This window comes from Danio rerio, chromosome 9, assembly GCF_049306965.1.
Source record: "Danio rerio strain Tuebingen ecotype United States chromosome 9, GRCz12tu, whole genome shotgun sequence".
NCBI classification, from domain to species: domain Eukaryota; kingdom Metazoa; phylum Chordata; class Actinopteri; order Cypriniformes; family Danionidae; genus Danio; species Danio rerio.
The window spans coordinates 8,735,891-8,757,971 of record NC_133184.1 but is presented as its reverse complement, the minus strand read 5'-3'; the positions used below and the strand labels follow the sequence as shown (position 1 = coordinate 8,757,971).

The 22,081-nt window shown below is 37.8% G+C and overlaps 1 protein-coding gene across 1 annotated transcript in view; it reads left to right on the top strand.

Moving 5' to 3' along the window:
• col4a1 (collagen, type IV, alpha 1) overlaps positions 1–22,081 on the top strand; it is a 100,121-nt gene that overhangs the window by 58,431 nt on the left and 19,609 nt on the right. Inside the window, exons 3-36 of the mRNA XM_688948.11 lie at positions 2,286–2,375; positions 2,486–2,530; positions 3,108–3,152; positions 3,250–3,312; positions 3,445–3,498; positions 3,659–3,685; positions 5,913–5,990; positions 6,092–6,154; positions 6,260–6,295; positions 6,387–6,425; positions 8,311–8,403; positions 8,503–8,538; positions 8,757–8,816; positions 10,451–10,486; positions 10,615–10,659; positions 10,750–10,782; positions 10,913–10,973; positions 11,066–11,101; positions 11,200–11,346; positions 11,498–11,575; positions 11,656–11,739; positions 12,471–12,541; positions 12,688–12,879; positions 13,023–13,191; positions 13,261–13,353; positions 13,451–13,555; positions 15,421–15,518; positions 15,621–15,771; positions 16,382–16,495; positions 16,586–16,753; positions 16,844–16,933; positions 17,407–17,559; positions 20,996–21,094; positions 21,746–21,835. Of these exons, the coding sequence (XP_694040.5) occupies positions 2,286–2,375; positions 2,486–2,530; positions 3,108–3,152; positions 3,250–3,312; positions 3,445–3,498; positions 3,659–3,685; positions 5,913–5,990; positions 6,092–6,154; positions 6,260–6,295; positions 6,387–6,425; positions 8,311–8,403; positions 8,503–8,538; positions 8,757–8,816; positions 10,451–10,486; positions 10,615–10,659; positions 10,750–10,782; positions 10,913–10,973; positions 11,066–11,101; positions 11,200–11,346; positions 11,498–11,575; positions 11,656–11,739; positions 12,471–12,541; positions 12,688–12,879; positions 13,023–13,191; positions 13,261–13,353; positions 13,451–13,555; positions 15,421–15,518; positions 15,621–15,771; positions 16,382–16,495; positions 16,586–16,753; positions 16,844–16,933; positions 17,407–17,559; positions 20,996–21,094; positions 21,746–21,835 (2,842 nt within the window). The remainder of the gene's footprint in view (positions 1–2,285; positions 2,376–2,485; positions 2,531–3,107; positions 3,153–3,249; positions 3,313–3,444; positions 3,499–3,658; positions 3,686–5,912; positions 5,991–6,091; positions 6,155–6,259; positions 6,296–6,386; positions 6,426–8,310; positions 8,404–8,502; positions 8,539–8,756; positions 8,817–10,450; positions 10,487–10,614; positions 10,660–10,749; positions 10,783–10,912; positions 10,974–11,065; positions 11,102–11,199; positions 11,347–11,497; positions 11,576–11,655; positions 11,740–12,470; positions 12,542–12,687; positions 12,880–13,022; positions 13,192–13,260; positions 13,354–13,450; positions 13,556–15,420; positions 15,519–15,620; positions 15,772–16,381; positions 16,496–16,585; positions 16,754–16,843; positions 16,934–17,406; positions 17,560–20,995; positions 21,095–21,745; positions 21,836–22,081) is intronic.

Below are 22,081 nucleotides of genomic sequence, written 5' to 3'. Positions count from 1 at the left end.
TTTTTTAATTAAATAGGATGGTTTATTTATTAATTCCTTGTAAAAAAAGACTAGTGACTTAACATTGTTTTTATTCATAAACGTTCATTTACTATGTTTTTATTCATTTTTTTATTCATTAGTTTAAGTGAAGGTGCACACTTTTTTTTTTATTCATGGCTTTATTTATTTATTTATTTATTTTTTTTTTTAAGTAACTACAGTGTATAGTAATTATCTCTGAATTGATCACCCAAGCATACTAAATACTATTCACCTTCTAGATGTAACCATATCCTGTTGAAAAATATATACAATTCAGACAGCTTTTTGTTATCTTAAAAAAAGCACATTTTGTCGTAACAGCAGGGGCGACTTTTACCAATATCTACATGAACTTAATATTCTACAAAAATCTGGATTGAATTGCCTCAAAACAAAACAAAAAAGTGTTTTTGTCAGTAATCAATTACATTTCCTGGGGCATCATGATGCAAAATGATGTTTGGGGAAATGCTGTGTCACGTTTTTGTACTATCTATTGGTGTAGAGGAGAATATAAACAGCTGGCTTTAGGCCTGTTGAACTTCACTGCACACAAACACTCATGCGTGTGAGAGTGTGTGCATTCATGACCTTTTCATGTAGTTCATATTGTCAGAACACTGATCTGTTGCGCCATCTAGTGGTGCATGCGTATTAACAACATTGTCTGCCATTCCTCAAAGTTCATTAATGTAGTGAATGGTTAAGAGATTTATACAACATATACAGTAGCAATAATGAGATCTCATTGGTTTATGTTAGGTATTGTATTTACTAACCTAAACAAACAACCACCTATACATTTATTGTAGTATTTTGCATAATGTTTGTCAACGTTTTTTTAAATGAAAATACAATCACAAGTTAACAAGCACAACTTTGATTTGAATAAAGCATTGGCAAATGTTAAATTTAACATCAGCTGCAATTATAAATGCTGTATTATTCACTGCAAACTTTTAATTAGAGATTTTTTTCTTGTTTCAAAAACAAATATTAAAAAAGTCTCAAGTCAAGAAACACTTTCTATACAAGAAGAAATATTATTTTGCTTTGAAATAAGATTATTTATCTTACCCCATTGGCAGATTATTTGCAAAACTAAAGAAAACTACTTAATTTTGACATATCTGAAAACAAGACCAATTTGTTTTGCTTGCCTTGAAAATTCTTCTTGATTTGTAGATATTTGGACTAAAAACAAAAAAAGACAAAAAAGACAAAAACTTTTAAGCGAGAAAAGTTTTTTTTTGTTGCAGTGGTTATTCTTAAATCATATTAGTAAACACATTAACTAGCATCATTACACATCACTAGGATACTTAACTGATTGGTTCATTACTTTGGCCACGTTGTGGAGCATTAGGTAGTACTGTCACCTCACAGCAAGAAGGATGCTGGTTCGATCATCGGCTGGGTCAGTTGGCGTTTCTGTGTGGAGTTTGCATGTTCTCCCAGCGTTCGCGTAGGTTTCCTCCGTGTGCTCTGGTTTCCCCCACAGTCCAAAGACATGCGGTACAGGTGAATTGGGTAGGCTAAATTGTCCGCAGTGTATGAGTGTGAATGAGTGTGTATGGATGTTTTCCAGAGATGGGTTGCAGCTGGAAGGGCATTTGCTGTGTAAAAAATGTGCTGGATAAGTTGGCGGTTCATGACCCCAGATAAATAAAGGACTAAGCCTGAAAAGAAAATGAATGAATGAATGAATGAATGGTTCATTATGATATTCCAAGTTTTGCTATTCCCCAATAACAACCACTGGAACCTATAGCACAGGCTCATCTGCATACTACAAATCATCTTGACTGATGTGAATGCATTCATATTTATGTTTTTGTGATTATATTTCAAGATGCTGTTTTTTCATTATTTGGCGCCATCTTTTGGCTGAATAAATATTTATTTTAATACATTTTTGTTTCTGTAAGCTTTACGTTTATTTAAAGGGTTGATGAGTTATTTCCAGTCAGATCAATGTTTTGGGCCTAATCGTTTACTTTTATGGCAAGTAGCTCAGATAATGTACATCTAGGTGGTATTTTTGCCAAATAAAGCCCTTCAGTCTTCAGATACAACAAATGCTGACTGATGATAAGTTGACCTTTATTTTGTGTACATTAATTGTACATTAATCCATTGCTTAAATAATGTAAAAAATGGTCAAGTGTGATCTAAATATAAGTAAAAAGTAAATTAAATAAAAAGAGAAAAGGAGAAGATGAAACTCATTGAAATCATGACCTTTTGTTTGTCCGCATTAGGGTGAGGTTGGGCTCCCTGGTTTGATGGGCCTTGTTGGGTTTCCTGGAATGCAAGGTCATGAGGGCCCTCCAGGGTCAATGGGGCCAAAGGTATTGTACATTTCACCAATTCCGAACACATCCTTAAGTTACATGTAGAATCTATATCTCTTTCCTCTTTTTCTTTACATAATATAATAATAATGATTTTTTTTTACCAGGGTGACAGAGGGGAGATAGGAGCACCAGGAATTAAAGGAAGCAGAGTAAGTGGCCAAACATGTCTGTCTGTCTGTCTGTCTATCTAACTGTCTGTCTGTCTGTCTGTCTGTCTGTCTGTCTGTCTGTCTGTCTGTCTGTCTGTCTGTCTGTCTGTCTGTCTGTCTGTCTGTCTGTCTATCTATCTATCTATCTATCTATCTATCTATCTATCTATCTGTCTGTCTGTCTGTCTGTCTGTCTATCTAAGTGTCTGTCTGTCTGTCTGTCTGTCTGTCTGTCTGTTTGTCTGTCTATCTAATCCATCCATCTGAACATCTGTCTGTCTGTCTCTTCTTTCTCCATTTAGCTGTTGACACTGATTTTTTCCTGCATGTTTATCTACTGTCATGATTTGTAACTCAACTGTTGTCTTCTGTATGTGCTTTTGAAATGAAGTTTCATGAGATGCACATTTGAGCTATTTCAGACAACTGGTTTATCGTTCAGTTATTGGTTGATCTGTATTATTTTTATTAATGAAAGTCAAGCTACAAGTTCATCTGCAAAACTTGTGTAGGAATGTGTATGGATGTGTAGGAAATATTATCCATTTAGCATGTATATACTGTAAATGTGTTGTAGGGCCTACCTGGTCAAGCTGGTTTCCCAGGACGTCCAGGTATTCCAGTAAGTTGATTTTAGTTTTTCTTTTAAGAAATTTTATTGACATGTATAAATACAGTGAATTTCCGGAGAAACCATTATAATATGATTTTTCTGTCAGGGTCTTCCTGGTCTAGAAGGAGCACCTGGACCTCAAGGAATCCCAGGCTGCAATGGAACAAAGGTACAAAGAGTGTTTTTGAGACCTATGAACCTGCTAGTCCATCCACGATTAACATGATCCATGTAGGATAATAATTCTATGTCTTCAGTTAATCATAAAACCTCTTTATTTGTCTTTATTTGTGCTTTGCAGGGGGAGCGAGGATTTGATGGGATCCCAGGTATTACGGGATTGCTGGGACCACCGGTATGACTCATTTTATATCACGTGCCTCAAATATTTCCCATTTTTATCACATTTATTTTGTGTCATTACATACAGTTGTACACATTATTTGATATTAGGTGGTAATCTAGTCCATTAACAGAATCTCAACTTAACACATGTCTTTCTGAATCTTTCACAGGGTATACCAGGTATTAAGGGAGGAAAGGTATGGAACTTGTTCTAAAGTTGCTGTACATTCCAAAGCAATACCACATTAAAGCCAATACTTGACACAGTGATTTTACCACTGATGTTTACCCTAAATATACTGTACATTTAAAACAAATCTGTCCTACATGGTTGTAGAAAAAGGAGGCTGTTGTGTTCCTTTTTCTGTGCTATAAAAAAACATATTTTGCTTACAAATACATTTAGAAACTTACACTATTACCAACATTCTAACAATAGAAATTTTCTTTTAACAGTGAACTTAAAGCAAAAGAAGCATATAGGATCCCTAAACCAAACATGGTCATTGTAAATCAATATAAATGATTGCGACCAATTACTTATCAAGTCTTAAAATTTTAAGTAAAGTTAAATGATCAAGATTGAATGTGTTGACATAACTTACAGATGTTAACATTTCAATATGTTCCCTAGTCAAATGCTTGCTGTCGCTGTGGCAGTTGTAAGTGCGCGTGCAGCTTTTGACCGCTGGGTGGTGATTTAACCATAAATTTTCAGCTTTGCTTTTTCACAATACTAGATAGGACGGTACTGTATGTAAACCTTATATGATATGTTCAATTTAAATATAATTTTGTTTGGTTGTTTGGTTTTCTTAGTAATAAACATGCTTTTAAAAGATGTCTACAATACGTGGTGAGAAGCATAGCACTAAGCTGCAAAAATTAAGCAAATATAGGAATTAAGTTCTTTAGCCTTTATAGTGCCCTTTTAAATTGCGTTGGGGTGAAAATAATGTTTGATTTCTAAATCCTTTGGTTTTATTTAGATTATGACAAAATCCCAAAAATAAGCAAACAAATAGATAAATTAAACACAGATTGTAATGGCATTTGTTAAAACAGCACAGGACAAGATGTGTTTGATAAAACTAAATAAATGTCTGTCATTCTGAAGGAATAACAAAGGGCAAAAAACAAAACAAACAAAAAAAAAACGCTTTGTTATTCAGTCAGCATGCACGGTGTAACCATTTTCAAAGTCTGTCTAATTTGTTTCACTGCAAGCTAATGCATACAAGATAATAATACTGAAAGAACTTCCTTAGCAGGGTATTTACAGCTATTGTATATTTCTGTCCATTCGGATTCCATCCTTTTGTGCCCCCTGGTGGCATAATCGCAAACTGCTGTTGCACCTAAAACATGTTCTTTATCCTTTAGTGCGGTGGCGGTGCCACTTGTGGCGATAATGGTCATTTTGAAGTGTCACTCACTGTATAGACCTTTTTTTTAGAAAGACAAAATTCCCCTTGTGCTTTGCGTGTATGCGCAGATCTTCAGTTCGGCAGCTGATACGTATAAACAGTCACATTTGGATAGCTTTGAAACAATAGTTGGAGCACGCATTGAAGAGCTGCTGAACTAACAGCTGACAAATCGGGAACACACACACACACAAATTTCTGACGGAAGACACGTGACCTAGGAGAACATTTTCTCTCACGCTTGAACCACATCTGAAAGATTATAACGGCTTTAACACTTTTCAAAGTTGTGTGTCACAAAATCACTCCGTAATCCACTCAAAGCACTATTGAAACCCATTTTCGGATTGCAAATTACCTATTGTAAGCGGAAGTCTAAACATTCTACCTTAAGACGCTGGTGGCTATGGCACCCTCCATGCAGCAGCTAAGAAAAAGGTCTATATATATCAAAGCTTTACTTAGGTAAACTTATTAGACTTAAAACAAAAAGTGTCAGCTAATCTCCTATATATTAGTTAATTGAACTGCTTCAAACAACCGAGTTTTATATAATACAAATATGTGTAAATAAAAACAAATACATTTTGAATTAAATAAATACACTTATATCCACTATATATCATAATTTAAGTGAAGTAAACTTAAAATTGAAGGCAGTACAAAGAATTTTTTTTTTTGAGTTGAAACAACAACATGTTTTACAGTATATAGTTGCTTTAACAAAATGTTGTTAATTGCAGTATGGTAATATTAATCAAATATGGAAGTGGTCAAAAGTAGACATCAAAGCATCCCAGACTAAATTTTCACCTGCAATCAGCATTGTGATTGGTTCAGTAGGCAAAAATTGGGCAAAAGTTTGCCCAAAAAGCATATTCACTGCTCATTAATAATGATCTATTGTTAACCAATTGGAAACTTTATATAAAGTGTTGAGATCCTCTGTCAAGTAACTGAATCAAACTTGTGTGTGTACTAAATTTCACTTTCACAGGGTGATCCAGGTGGTGTTATTGGATTACCCATCCCTCTAAAAGGAGACAGAGGCTTGCCAGGACAACACGGTTTCCCAGTAAACATATTTTTTTATTTAATGCATTTCTCTGTGTTTCCTATTTGTACACATATATTCACTGTTTCCAAACATTAATTTATTCTCTTTTCTAATTTTAGGGTCAAAAAGGTAATGCTGGACAACAAGGGCCTGTTGGTCCACCTGGACCTTATGGACCTCCGGTGAGTCTTAGGCTCAAATCTCTGAAACAAATAACAGCTTAATGCACAATCAATTAACATAGTGAACTCCGTCTCGGATCTCACATCATGCTATTTTGCTTTAAGGGAAGACCAGGTGATCCTGGACAAAAAGGAGAGCCGGTAAGGGTTTGTGTTTGGTCTCTAAAAGTGAATAGTGGCTAGTGATTGTCTTACCTGATAACTAGTGTCTGTCTTACTTGATGTTTTGCAGGGTGACAAGCTGACCTTTATTGGTGAGAAAGGGGAAAAGGTGAGTTCTAGATTTTCTTACAGTATCGTGGCACTTGCAATATATCAGTGTTGGGGTAATGCATTACAATTAATGCGAGTTATGTAATAATATTACTTTACTAAGTAACAAGTAAAGCAATGCGTCAAAAACAAAGTATTATTATTTGAGTTACTTTTTAAAAAAATATAATGTGGGTAACTTTAAAGTTCAATAGCTTTAAAAATTGATTGCTGATTAAAAATTAGCATAGTCACATCGAGTGCCATAATCAATGAGAGAAATCGGGAACAGATACATACAGTTGAAGTGAGAATTATTAGCCCCCTGAATTATTAGACAGCTTGTTTATTTGCTCCGAGTGCCAGTTCTAAAGTTTACTTTCAAACAGTTTATTATATTTTCAAGACCAGAGGTGAACTATCTGATGCTGGTTTTATTTTGACAACAAAATGTCATGTAAAATGGCACTCAAGCTCATATTATTAGCATTTAACACTGAATAAAGCACTTGAGGTTATCATTGTCAGTTTGTCCTGTTGGTCAGCTGCAAGAAACAGAAACCATTTTTAAAATATTAGTTTCAGGTGTTTGTTAGAACAAAAAAAAAAAATTATATGGAAAATATTCCCTCTATCGCGTGCCATTGCTTTAATTTAGAACAGAGTTTAAATCAGCCCTCATCTCTGACAGTCTGCTGTTGGTGTCGTCAAGCTGGCAACCTGTGCTTGCATGTGTTTTGAACTAGGTGTGCAATTACTTGTTTAACCACTGGGTGTCAAACTTACCACACCTTGAACTGTTAATCCTGCCTAATATACTTTCACACTATATTATTATAAACACATTCTTGTTTGCATGCAGTTTTTCCCCCTGAATGGACTTTTCTCATTATAAAAATCAATAATGAAAACAAAAAAGTATTCCTCACTCAAATTAATGCTATTTTTTCCCTTATCAGTGTGAAATACTTTCTGTTTCATACCTAAACTTTATAACTACTAGAACTGCAATAGAGGCAATTCTCACCATTCATATTCAATTGTACCAAATTAAATTTTTAATTTTTAATGATCATATTTTTATTCAAAGCCTATATTCAAAGAGATTTTCTATTTAATATTTGATTGTCTGTCATCATATTTTGCAAAGTTATTACCTTAAATTTCTGTAATATAGCTTGTATTTGTGTACAAATTACTAGACTGCCCCCAAAGTTGTGTGCCTCACTTTGTCTGACAAGCGGGAAAGCAACATTTTCTTTTTCCAAAATGAAAATGTGTTTCATAAAAGTTTGAAAGACATGTCTGAAGTATAATTATGTTTTTTCATATATGAAAGTTGTGTTTTTGTTATCAGAACGATGCTAGGCAACAGAGGCATGCATATTCAAAAGCACAGAAAAAAATAGCGGACACATGCATGCGCCCAATTTGATCAGTATGATCAAAGTATAAATATTAAAAACTCTTTTGTGCTTTGTAATTTGTAAAATAACAATGTTAGAATGAAATGCACGCAAATCTAGGAAAAGTTAGCGAACTAGAGTTATATTTGTGTGCTTCTTAGTGTTAAACATGATTAGAAGTTGGCTATACAGTATGTCATGAACCAATGTTTTCCAACCACATTCCTGAAGGACAACCAACACTTTGGATATCTCCTTTGCCTGTCACACCTATTACAAGTTTTTCAGTCTCTGCTGATGATCTAAATCAGGTGTGTTTGGTTAAGGAGACATGGTAAATGTGCAGAGCTGATTGTCCTCCAGGATCTAGTTAAGAAATACTGATATAATCAATGTGCATATTATTGTAATTTTTCCAATGTTGCATCATCACAACAGTCACATTTCCTGGTTTAGATCTCAATAATTTTAATCATTATTCCTGTCTCCTCTTATCAGGGACAAAGAGGTTTAACCGGCCCCCCAGGTCCTCCAGGAAGGTCAGAGGAATACGAAGGCCCTGCCACAACACTTTATCTTCCTGGACCACCGGTACATCATCAAATCTTTAGTAAAACTAATGTATTTTTGTGTGCTGCTTTAGATAGCATTACATTGCTGAGTATTCCATATATCTTGCATGTTTTCTAGGGTGAGACAGGCTCTACTGGAGACAAAGGAGACAAAGTAAGTGGCACACATAAACTAATACAAATAGTTAAGTGTTTCATAGTAATTAGTAGTAATATTTTATTTTAAAATCCAACATTATAGACATTAATAATTCATTTATGTAATTAGTATATATTGTGTAAGCATATCTGATCTTTAGTGATTCTACCATTTGAATCTTAGTCTACAAAAATTTAAGCAATAGGAATAATTCTTTTTGTTTTTGCACCAAGGGTTCCTGTGCACCACATCAGCATGGAATAAAAGGTGAACCAGGACCACCAGGGCCAATAGTAAGTGGCATTTACAAGAACATACCTGCATGTTTATTTTAACCAGGGGTGCCCAAATTGTTTTGCATAAAGGGCCAAAAACCATTTAATAATAATAATAATAATAATAATTTCTTACATTTATAGAAAGCTTTTCTGGGCACTCAAAGAACTTTATACATAAGGGGGAACTTCTTCATCCACTACCACCACCATGCCCCAGACCGTACACCACACACCAGCTGATTAGTGGAGCGGAGCAGTGTGATGAAGCCAATTATGATATTGGGAGGGTTAGAAGGCCATAATGGACAGAGGCCAGTGGGCAATTTTTGCCAGGATGTGGGGGTTAAACCCCTACTCTTTTTAACAACCACAGAGAGTCAGGACCTCGGTTTAACGTTTATCCAAAAGACAGCACTCACTGAGCAGTATAGAGTCGCCATCACTATACTGGGGCATTAGAACCTACACAGACCGCGGGTTGGCCTCATTAACACTACATCCAGCAGCAACCCAGCTTTCTCATGTGGTCTCCCGTCCAAGTACTGACCAAGCACAGCCCTGCTTAGCTTTAGTGGGCTACCATGTGGAAGTTGCAGAGAGCTAGCTGCCATGCTTTTAAGATTAAAATTGCCATGGGTAATTTCCAAATTCATTTCATGATATTATATATAAACATATATATATATATATATATATATATATATATATATATATATCACATCACTTTGGATTGTATTAACTAATGCAGTATAACTTTTTAAATTCTAGCTTATTGCAATAAAAGAATAAACAATCACATTTATAACACAAGTTCAATGCTGTCAAGCAGAATTCTGCCTTTGGCTTGATTCGCAAAGGCAGAATTCGCTTGATTCGTATATATTTGAAACAAAATTTGATTAAATTACACCATTTCCATTAAAACATTTAATTTCAGATTGTTTTATACATTAACAATAAAGCAAACAAATATAACGTGACATTAAATTTAAAATAAAACATTCTAAACCATTCTCAGATGGCATGGTGGGCCAAATCAAAGATTACCACGGGCCAAAAATCGGGCATCTCTGATCTAAACAATACATGCAATCTTTAATTTGTCAGCTATGGCCCTCAAAGTTTTGTCACATGTTCTATGGGGTTCAAAATTAGTTATTCTTTTCTAACATTTTTCTTTATATCATCAGATTAATAATAAAAAAAAATGCTGAGTTAAAGAAATGTAAATTTATAAGGGGCGTCTGAAGGCTTAGTTTTGTTTCATGCAATATTTTCCACTTATAAGATGGGGTGATTATGGATGACAACTTATTTTTTTATGTGATTTATATAGATTTATAAATCGTTTAATGAATGCTTATTCATTTTAGCATGACTTCTGTGAATAGCAAGCTAACTAACGTTATTGAATGCAATGAAATATCAGGAAACATCATACAGCAGCACTTGAGCTGTTTGAAACAAGCCTAAAGTGATAATTATGGTTTTATAGAAGGATTTGAGATTATTCATTTAGCATATTGGCCTTATGTGTAAGCAAGAATATCTGATCATTTGCATTACATTGCATGTTTGTTTGTTTTTTTTTCTTAGAAATGGCTGTTGAAAATCTGAGCTTCAATTTATGTATTTCATTTTTTTCAAAGGGGAAACCAGGGAAAGATGGACAGAGTGGAGAAAAGGTAGAGCATATTAATCTTAGATAAAGATTTCAGATCTCATGATCAAGTGTAGCATTAGCTACTTGTACGTGTTTTTTAATTTCAAATACTTTGGCCACACTTATTATTTTTGAACACTTTTGTGATAGGGGGAAATCGGCTTCCCTGGTAATCCGGGACTTGATGGCTTCAAGGTAAGAAATTTCATTATTATTGTTCATGAGAGATATAAATGATTTGACCTATTTAATTTATTTTACTCACAATTTGTGTTCATTGTTCAGGGTGACAAAGGAGAAAGAGGGCCACCAGGATATGTACGTGTTATCTAAATCTATCATCTAAAACTGTACTGAACGATAACAAGTCCTATACTGCTTCTAAACATCATGCACTTAGTACAATGTCATAGACTGGTGGAAACAAATTAAAATAATTAACTTACAGGGTGCTGGTTCTCCTGGCCCTCCTGGTCCTCCAGGCCTCCCTGGAGCAGAAGGAGAAACAGGTAATGTCTGTATAATGTCTTTGTCCATATGTGGTTGTCTTTGTCAGATTGCTCAGTCTTATTATCTGTTCATCTGCTTTTAAATGTATCAGGTTTTCAAGGAGAGCCAGGAGCTCCTGGTCCCCCAGGTGAGAGAAAAAAACACTTTGATAGGATTAGGTTAGCATTTTGTAGCACTGTAGTTCACAATAATGATTCTTTCCCTTGTGATCATGATTGACTGCAGGCAGATATATCGAGGGTCCTCCTGGACCACCTGGCTTCCCTGGAGAGATTGGCAAGAAAGGAGAAAAAGGAGCCGATGGACGGTCTTTTCCAGGTCCCAAAGGAACTGATGGGCAACCTGGCCCACCCGGACCGCCAGGACCTATTAGTAAGAGCATAATAAACACAAATGATCATGTCAGGATATCAACTTGTCATAGTTTTGTTTTCAAGTGCAAAGCAAATGGCACCATGTGTGAAGAGGCTTGTGTTGTTCCATTTATTATCAAGTTCAGAGTGACACTGTGTTATTATTTTAGATGAAGAATGTGATGTTACAAAAGGAGCTCCAGGCCCTCCGGGACCTCCAGGGTTGCAAGGAGAGGTGGGACAGAAAGGTGAGAGACATTAGGTCAGTCATTTGTTCACTGTAGTTTTGATTCCTCTAAATCACTTCTGAACTGCTCTACTCATACAGGTGATCAAGGTGAAACATGCACAGAGTGCAATGCTTTTGGTCCCCCTGGTTTGCCTGGTCCTCAAGGGCCAAAGGGTCTGCAAGGTAAGAAGCAATGAGCAAGGCTTTGTTTTAGTACAGGGGTTTTCAAAGTGTGAGGCGCGCCTCCCCTGGGGGGCGCCAGAGCATGTCAGGGGAGGCGCGGGAAAAAATGTTATATAATAAAAATATAATTATTAAGTTTAATTATTATATGTATTTTTAGTATTTTTAAACGTTTTAAGTAAACAAAGCTAAAAAAATAATACGTTAAAAATAAGAAAACCTTTTTTACCCAGAAGGCCATAGCTGTGAATTCGCTTCTGTTTGACAAGCCCGCCATTACAGGTATATGCCTGCTAATCATGCTGCTAATGCAATGAATCGGTTTCTGAGACCCCCGATTCAAAGCCTTCAAGTTCAGGGCTTAAACCCAAAAGACGACGATATGATTATCAGTATTTGAGTTTAGGATTTACGTGGACAGGACCAGCAGATGACCACACCTTTATGTGTGGTTTGTCAAGATATTTTGGCTAATGACAGCATGAGACCCGCTAAACTTCGGCGACACCTTGAAACCAAGCATGATGAGGTAGCAAGAAATCCTCCAGAATTTGTGTGTGTGTGTGTGTGTGTGTGTGTGTGTGCGCGTGCGTGCATGTTTGGGAGGAGGGGGGCGCCAATGGATAAGTTGTGTCAAAAGGGAGGCCCACTGTCTTAGTCTTTGAAAAACCCTGTTTTAGTATATAGTTTTATTCTTGGATTATGCATGATATTGGATGTTTTTATTTCAGGTTTTCCTGGACCAGCAGGTATTAAAGGCGAGAAGGGTTTGCCAGGGCCCAGTGGGCCAGCTGGAAATGCTGTAAGTTTATTTTGCATTGTAATTTAACAATAAATAATTTAGAATAGATACAGATTTGCTCTGTGCAAAATATAAATGTAGATATACTGTAAAACATTTTGGAATCTTACAATTTCCTATTTTGCATGTTTTTGTGTATTTTGTAGGGTTTTAATGGTGCTCCAGGTTTGATGGGTAAACCTGGTGCTCAAGGTGAACCTGGTGATATATTTGTGGCTCCTGGGCTGAAGGGAGATAAGGGCTTACCTGGTACTACTGGAGACAGAGGATTCCCGGGTGTTGATGGGCTCCCAGGAAAAGATGGACGACCAGGATATCCTGGAACCAAGGGAGAGCCTGTATGTGCTAACTCTTAGACATATGCCAATTATACTTCTCTTTTGTGTCTTTTTTTCTAGTGCACCAAGTTCTGTTGTCTCTTCTACAATATTTTATTATTCGTAGAAATGTCTGATTTATTGATTATATTTTCTATGGTTAGGCTAAATTCGGAATTAAGGGTGATCGTGGCCCAGATGGAGATTTTGGAGTTCCTGGCCCTCCAGGCGAAAGAGGTCCCCCAGGTGAACCAGGTATAGGTCGGCCAGGTCAACCTGGAGATAAGGGCTCTGCAGGATTCCCTGGTGCACCAGGAAGGCCAGGACTACAAGGTCAGTGATTTAAAGTCTAGAGGTTTACTGTTCTTTAGTAAAGCCCTAATCCCTAATTTTTATTTGTAGGAGCTAAAGGTGAAGCTGGTAAAGTCATAAGTTTACCTGGGCCTCAGGGTGCCCCAGGGCCTCGTGGAGAGAGTGGTAGACCTGGTCTTCAAGGTACATTTAATGGATATGATTGTGTCATCATTCTCAGTAACTGCAATCATTTCTACAAGGCAGAGTTGGTTGTGTTGATTTCTCTTTTGTTGCCCAGGTGATAGAGGATTTCCAGGTGAACGTGGGGTTCCAGGATTCCCTGGAGATAAAGGTGACCCTGGACTGCCAGGAATTGGACTTCCAGGACCCCCGGGGCCAAAAGGTAAACTGCAAATGCCAAACTATAACAGTCTGTTTATGATTAAAGAGGAAATGCAACTGTATCTTTTAAACTGATATCACTGCTGATAACAGATTGATATCAGTGATGTCACTTAGGTGGGACATTCTGAATAATCTGCACTTGACACTATTTTTTTTAACCGTAACCTGAGATCATTCTAAATACTAGCAATAAAACCTTGGTTTGTTTGGTTAGTAAATAATGCACCAGTTCAGCAAGTAGTAGGAATTATGAATGCTTCTGACAGCGGGTTCCATTTATGATGTAGAAATCATGGTGAGGCTGATTGTAGCTCTCCATGTCAGTCAATGCTGCATTTTTTTGGACACTGCAACTAAGCCCCTAGTTGAGAATGAACATATACAATGGAACACAGTTCAGACAACCAGACACCCCAGATTAGTTTATGGCATATTAATGACTTACTGAGGTGCCTCACTGAGGCCCCGTTTACACTAGTGCGTTTTAGTTTTAAAACGGCGTTTTAGAATGGAAACGATCCGCGTCCACACTCGCGTTTTACCCAGCGTTTCTGAACTGCTCTCCGTCCACACCAAAACGCTGAAAACGCACATCACGTGACCACACAGACACTCTTGGGCAAGCGCTGCAGCCCATCTACCCAGATGAGAGCTGTGCTAGTCGGACTTCTCATCAAGCATCTCCCGCTGGATCTAATCTCACTATATTTATTAAACGGGATATTTCATTCATCTTGTTGTCTTTATCTAACGACATATTCCGACTTTGGTCATTGGAATCTATTACTTTTTCTCAGGTAACGTGTTTTGGCTAAGCGCAAAGATAAGTTAATGATTAATGTAACCACGTAGCCTATTCTGTATATTGACTGATCGCTTGCCTTTATTTCCTATAATGTATAAACTTATTGTATGTTATACTTTTATAATGGCCATTATCGATTATTAAAACTGATATTCAGCAAAAGAGAGGGTGTGTTTCGTATTTTCACTGAAATTGAAAGGAGGCAGTTGTTATCGGCTCCGTTTTGTTATAAATATCCACACAGTGAAGATGACGCTCATGCAGCACGACACCTCAACATTTCTGCTGTCTAGGTTGCTAATATTAAAATGAAAATAGGCAGTTCCTTAAATCATGTTTACATTTTATTGTTGAGAAAGTGAAACAACGTAGCCAGGGTGAATGAAGTTATAAAGTACACTGGTCCCCCTTGAAGATTTACCCGTGTCCTCGGTATAGTCTGTTGTCCATATCAAACTGACAAGAAGAGACTGCAGCCTTGATCAAACTTGCGAAGTCTGAACTTACACGGAGAAGATGCAGGACTGAACTGTGTGTGTAGGCTACTTAATATTCAGGAAAAGCTCCAATCAGAGAGGCGAATGTCTGCAGCCCCGCCTCCGTTTTCAGATGTCTCCGTTTTCCATCATCCACACTGAGACGGAGCAGCAGCGTTTCAGAATGAAAACGGCCTCTCCAGCGTTTTCGAAACGCTCCGTTTTCGGCGCTCGAGAACTCCGGCGTAGTGTGGATGGTTGGCGTAACCGTTGCAGAACTTATGCGTTTTCAAACTAAAACGCATTAGTGTAAACAGGGCCTGAGTGTGATCATTTGGTGTTTTGTCCATTTCTGCAAACTCTGCTTCATGGTTGAATGTGCAAAATGCAATGGCAACAATGCTTCAGTAGCCCCTTTAAAAAAAGAAAATAACAGAAACGTTATGTTCTGGCAAATGCACATTTTAGCTGTTAGTGTTGCTGATTGTAGTGAAAATTACTTTGCATAAATGGGTGTCAAAATGTTTAAGTTATATCATTTATCTACATGTCTTTCTAACTGATCATATTTTCTTCTGCTAGGGTACTCTGGTATTCCAGGACCAAGTGGAATCCCAGGAGAGTCTGGCGAACCAGGTCAGGATGGCTTACCTGGTCGCGCAGGAACACCTGGTCAAAAAGTATGATGGTGGATGTCATTCAGATATTCAAGTATTGCTCTTTTTATAGAAAATAGAAATTATTTGACTTTGTTCATTGACTATGATCCATATTATGTGCAGGGTGAACCTGGCAGGGGTCTTCCTGGTCCTAAGGGTACTACAGGTCTACCAGGAGTGCCAGGATTTCCAGGGGAAAAGGGTAATACTGGAATGCCAGGGGTTCCTGGAACAGAAGGACGTACTGGGCCACCTGGACCTCAAGGACTTAAAGGTACAGTTGTCATCACATCATGTCATTTTCATCCGCTTATCCAGGCCTGGGTCGCGGGGGTAGCAGTCTTAGGAGAGAACTCCAGACTTCCCTCTGCCCAGACACTTCCTCCAGCTCCTCCGGGGGGTTCCCGAAGTGTTCCCAGGTGAACCAAGAGACATAATAACTCCAGCGTGTCCTGGGTCTTCCCCGAGACCTTCTCCTGGTGGGACATGCCTGGAACATCTGCCTTGGTAGGCATCCCGGAGGCATCCGAAACAGATGCCCGAGCTGCCTCAGCTGACCTCTCTCGATGTGGAGGAGCAAGGGCTCTACTCCAAAACTCCTTCAGAGTGACAGAGCTCCTCACCCTGTCTATAAGAGTGTGCCCTGCCACCCTGCAAAGGAAACTCATTTCAGCCGCTTGTTTCCGAGATTTTGTTCTTTCGGTCATGACCCAAAGCTCATGACCATAGGGGAGAATAGGAACAAAGATTAGCAGTTAGGTACAGAAAGGTAGTTATATTATAATATATTATTATAGGACTGTGTATGATTGATGGCTTACACAAATGTAGGGGGTAATTAGAAGTGTTATAATAGCTCCTGATTAATTTTGTTACTTTTGCAGGTAACCCTGGACCACCTGGAGTCCATGGTGCACTAGGGCCACCAGGTCCTCCAGGACTGGGAGAACCTGGAGCTCCTGGACCAATGGGGCCACCTGGAGGCCCTGGACCTATTGGTGAGATGTTTCTATTGCCTAGCACCCACACTTACATGCCCAGATGTTCACATTTGACATAGTTTGTGACAAGTCTTGGTAATGTCCCAGGCCAGTCTGGAATAAAGGGTGACAAGGGTTATCAAGGACTACCTGGTTTGGACATGCCTGGCCCTCCAGGAGACAGAGGTAGCCCTGGTGTCCCAGGTCTACCAGGATCAAAGGGTTTGCCTGGGCAACCAGGAGTTCCTGGAAAAGATGGCTTTCCTGGCGAACGTGGTGAGTGTTTACTCCTTGCCATCTAATAAAGCCTATTAGATGCTGATTTTTTGTTGCTCAAAAGAATTCATATTTGAATTTGTTTTTCAGGTCCAAAAGGAGAAATTGGAATCATGGGAATGGCAGGACCACCAGGATTTCAAGGTTTAGTTGGAAATCCTGGAGATCCTGGGCAAAAGGGTATGTGAACACACAATAGAAACAATTTCTATCATTCATTCATTCATTTTTTTTTTCGGCTAAGTCTCTTTATTAATATGGGATCACCACAGCGGAATGAACCACCAACTTATCCAGCATATGTTTTAAGCAGCGGAGGATCTTCCAGCCACAACCCAACACCCATACACTCTTGCATTCACACACATACACTACGGCCGATGTAGTTTATTCAATTCACCTATACTGTCTTTGGACTGTGGGGAAAGCCGGTGCACCCGGAGGAAACCCATGCAAACACAGGGAGAACATGCAAACTCCACACAGAAATGCCAGAGCTCAAACCAGCGACCTTCTTGCTGTGAGGCGACCGTGCTATCCACTGCGCCACTTTGACGCCCTACAATTGCTATTATTTGGATAGAAAAAGGATCTGTTGTGTTACTTATTACAGTGTCATGGCATTATTAATGACATTATTGTGCCTCTTTCAGGTGACCCAGGTATGCCTGGCATCAGAGGAGACTTTGGTGATTTAGGCACCAAGGGTGAGAGAGGAGAGCCGGGTCTACAGGGGCCACCTGGAAATATGAGTGATGTGGACATGGAACACATGAAAGGGGATAAAGGAGACATAGGAGACAGAGGTACAGAAAGCAGAAATGAATTTAGAATAAAAAATTGTATGTCGTTGCAAAAGGATATTTCAAGAGTTCACACTTAGCTGATGATTGATTATAAGCAAGTTTGGCAAGCTGTCCCGGAAGAGAGCCCTTAGCTCAAAAGGTCCTTGAGCCCTGGGCTCCCTCCCGTTTGCAGGGCGAGAGAGGAGCTTTGAGATCAGGTAGATCTCGACAACTCCCCCTTGATAAGAGCTGATGACTAAAATGAATGCTATGAAGAGATATGCTGCAGGATGAGTGATCGACTGTAGTGCTAAATTTAGATTGATCAATTCACTTGTTGTGCATGTTTGTGGAATGTGGGAGGAAACCGGAAGACCCAGGGAAAACCCACGTGAGCACGGGAAGAGCATGCAAACTACGCACAGAAACGACCGCCGGCCTGTTAAAGGACTAGAAACATTGAGGTTTACCTGAACCTACTTACTAACTGGCCACCGTTACATGTGCTAACAACTGACTTCAGAAAAATCAGAATAATCAGAAATCAGAAAATCAGAAAAATACCCACTTGCAATCTACAAGTAAGTAAGTAAGTAAAGTTTTTTTATGAAGCACATTTACTTCAGTTTGGCACTGACCAAAGTGCTGAACAAAACCATAGCACACACTCTAAAAGAGTAAAAAATAACAATAAAAGTAATAATAGGAAAAAAAGTATTACAGCAACAACCACAATAAAGATTAAAAGCCTATGAATGCAATACAATGAAAATGTGTTTTAAATCTAGACTTAAAAATAGAGAGAGAAGAAGCACTTGTAATATCCGGTGGCAGCTGGTTCCACAAAAAAGGAGCAGCGACTGCAAAGGCTCTATCCCCTTTCAATTTAAGTCGTGACCGAGGAATTTGAAGTAAAATTTTATTTGAGGACCTAAGAGACCGAGGAGTTGACTGTAAGTTAATGAGCTCTGATATATAAGAAGGTGCTTGCCCATTCAGTGCTTTAAAAACAATAAGTAAAACCTTGAACTGAATTCTAAAATTACCAGGAAGCCAATGAATGGATGCTAAAACTGGAGAGATATGAGCATGTTGTTTGGTGCCTGTTAAAAGTCTAGCTGCCGCATTTTGAACCAACTGAAACCGTGCCAATGAGGATTGGGGGAGACCAACATATAAAGAATTGCAATAGTCTAGGCGGGACGTGATAAAAGCATGTATGACCTTTTCCAGATCTTGAAAGGAAAGAATGGATTTGAGTCTGGAGATGATCCTCAGCTGATAATAACTATTCTTAACCACTGAGCTAATTTGTTTTTCTAGACAAAGCTCAGAATCAAAGATAACTCCTAGATTTTTTACTTGCGATTTAACATACGGTGCAAGACTTCCCAAGCCCCCTATAACTGCCATCTTCAGATGTCTGTCCTTGATTCTACTGCTTTCTTTCTTCTGAAGTGATTTTGGTCATTCTTTTTGTGGACAAGAACACATTCAAGTGATTACCACATCATGCATGGGCACGTTTCCCAATGAGTGCTCCGAATCGGGCCAAGGCATTAAGTTGGCCGGCCCTGGTCTGGTTGGGAGAGGTGTTCCTGAGCGTGGTTCAGGCTCAGGTGCGGTACGCTTGTAATGTGAGCGCAAAGCGTGCCTGAGTGCGAAACTGAAGAGGTGACGTCACTTTTAGGGGACTGTTTCATATGGATTTACTAATCAGGTAACAGTTTATTTTGATGGTCTATTTAATTATTAGTCGACTTACTGATTAATCTCTCCTAAATTCAACAAACGGACCATCAAAATAAAGTGAGACCACTAATCATTCGTACTTTTCAATGAAAGTGAACTGTCAAATGTTAATAAAAATGCTAATCTCTTGAGTGTCAAAAGAGAATGCTTCTCTTCGTGTTAAACTGAACAGTCACCTCATCAATGACGTAAGTGTGCTGTGGCTCAGAAGGCAAAATGTAGCTTGAGTGCAGGCCTTCGGGGAAGAGGGGAAGGGGGACAGTCACGCTTCAGCAAGGTTTAAGGCAACTGTATTTAGTGTGAGCATGCCCTGAAAGTTGAAAACTGTGTTATTATGCTTAGGATAATCCATCGACAGTTTGTCCTGTAGGTTAAAGTCTTGGGGCCCTATCATACAGTACACCTGGCACAATGTGGCGCAAGGCGCAGCGCTATAGTCTTTTGCTAGTTTCAGCTTGGTGCAAGAGTCGTTTTGAGGCGTTGCACTACGCTGTTTAAATAGCAAATGCATTAGCGCTCATATGTGTGCCCATAGACGTTCTGGTCTAAAAAGGAAGGCATTCTGAGGCGCACTGCTGGCGCGTTGCTATTTTGAGAAACTAAAATAGATTTTTCATTAGACCTAAACAAACCCGGTCTAAACTCCAGCGCAGAGTTGCGCCTCGATTACGCACTGCTTAATATGCACAAGAGAGCAATAGGCAAATATCTTTACATATGAAAACATTTAAATATTAAGGATATATATAGGATATAATAAGAATAGATATAGGATATAAATATAAAGGATTAAAATATTACAAAACATATTATTTTCTAGCCTACATAAATATGAAAAATCACTGCTTTTATGTCTTCTTCATCTCGGGAGGCTTATTCAGTTCATTCATAACAATTTGCTTTTGTATAATGTTATTATTATTAGCAGTATTATTTATTATATCCATATTTATATTTGTTTTATTAAAAACAAGCTTAGATTTGCCCACCTGTCAGGTTTTAGACTATATGGGGCACAGCATGAGTTTTAGGATATAACTCAGGTTATTGAGCACATTTTGTTATTATTATTTATTTATTCATTTGCTGGAAATTTGAAATGAATTTAGAAATAGTTTTTAAACGAATATTTGCGCTTAAAAAACAAAATTATTTATTTATAGACTAATTGATGTCTGTGCGTAAAAGGTTTCCCTATCCAAGAGCGAATGTGAAAGTAGATTCATTATCTCTCATTCTCACACAGTAGATGCTCTGTTTAAGTTTTCTGTTAAAAAAAACTGTTAACTGTTTGCTAGTGAAATGGTCATTTTTTTCCACTTAGACTTACTTTGCATCCTGTAAATAGCGAATGCGCTTATGGCGCAACGCAGCTGGCTCTTAAAGGGAATGGGAGATGAGACTCTAATTGGTTTATTCTCAAAACACACCTATAACTCATAAAGAAAATAAACTCAACCCTTTAAGACCATGCGCCATGGCGCAAAGCAGATTTTCCCGTCCTTAAATTAACAAAAATGCGTTCTGACATGCCCTGAAAGCGTTTGCGCCCTGCGTTTTGCACTCTGCGCATGGACCGTCAAAATAGAGCCCTTGAAGTTGAAAGCCTTAATCATATATAAACCTGAGCACATTCAATTTCAGAGGCTTGTTGGGGCTCTAAAATTAAACTCATTAGACTTTGTGTTTTAACCTTGTTTTGCAGGTGATCCTGGTCCTACTGGAGAAAAGGGGTTTCCTGGAACATCTGGTGACCCTGGTATGCCAGGAAAAGATGGAATGCCAGGGTCACCTGGACAGCCAGGTTTGTCCCTAAAGCAATCATATGAAGTAAAAAAATAGTTGGATATTAATTATCTTTATTTGATAATGTTAGTATTATGGGATCATACAGTTAAAGTCTGAATTATTAGCCTCCCCTTTATTTTTTATTTTTGTAATATTTCTCAAATGATTAACAGAGCAAGAAAATTTCACAGCATTTCTGATCATACTTTTTTCTTCTGGAGAAAGTCTTATTTGTTTTATTTCTGCTAAAATAAAAGCAGTTTAAAAATTTTTAAAAACCATTTTAAGGTCAAAATTATTAGCCCCTTTAAGCTATATTTATTTCGATAGTCTATAGAACAAACCATTGTTATACAATAATTTGCCTAATTACCCTAACCTGCCTGGTTAACTGAAAAAAAAAAAAAAAACTAGTTAAGCCTTTAAATATCACTTTAAGCTGTATAGAAGTGTCTTGAAAAATATCTAGTAAAATTTATTTACTGGCATCACGCAAAGGTAAAATAAATCAGTAATTAGAAATGAGTTATTAAAACTGTTATGTTCAGAAATGTGTCGAAAAATTATTCTCTCTGTTAAACAGAAATTGGGGAAAAAATTATAGTGAGCTAATAATTCTCACTTCAACTGTACAAGCAATTTGATTTCAATAATGTATGCATTGCAGGTGATAAAGGAGACCCTGGAATCATTGGAAAACCAGGAAGCATTGGAGAACCTGGAGACACAGGCGCTAGAGGAGACATGGGATACCCAGGTACCCAGGTTTTTAAATGAAGGAATAAATAACACTTAACTATTACTGTCATTAGGTTAAATGCATACAAATTGTGGAAAATATTGCAAGAAAGAAGACCAAAAAAATGTATTCATTATTTGTTGAGTTGAAATAAATCATGCAGATTATGATCAAAATTGTAGTTACCATCCACTTTATTTTAATTTGCTTACTTTCTTGCTATTTTAAAATAAAAGAAAATTTTGATTTGTTCATTCAATAGTA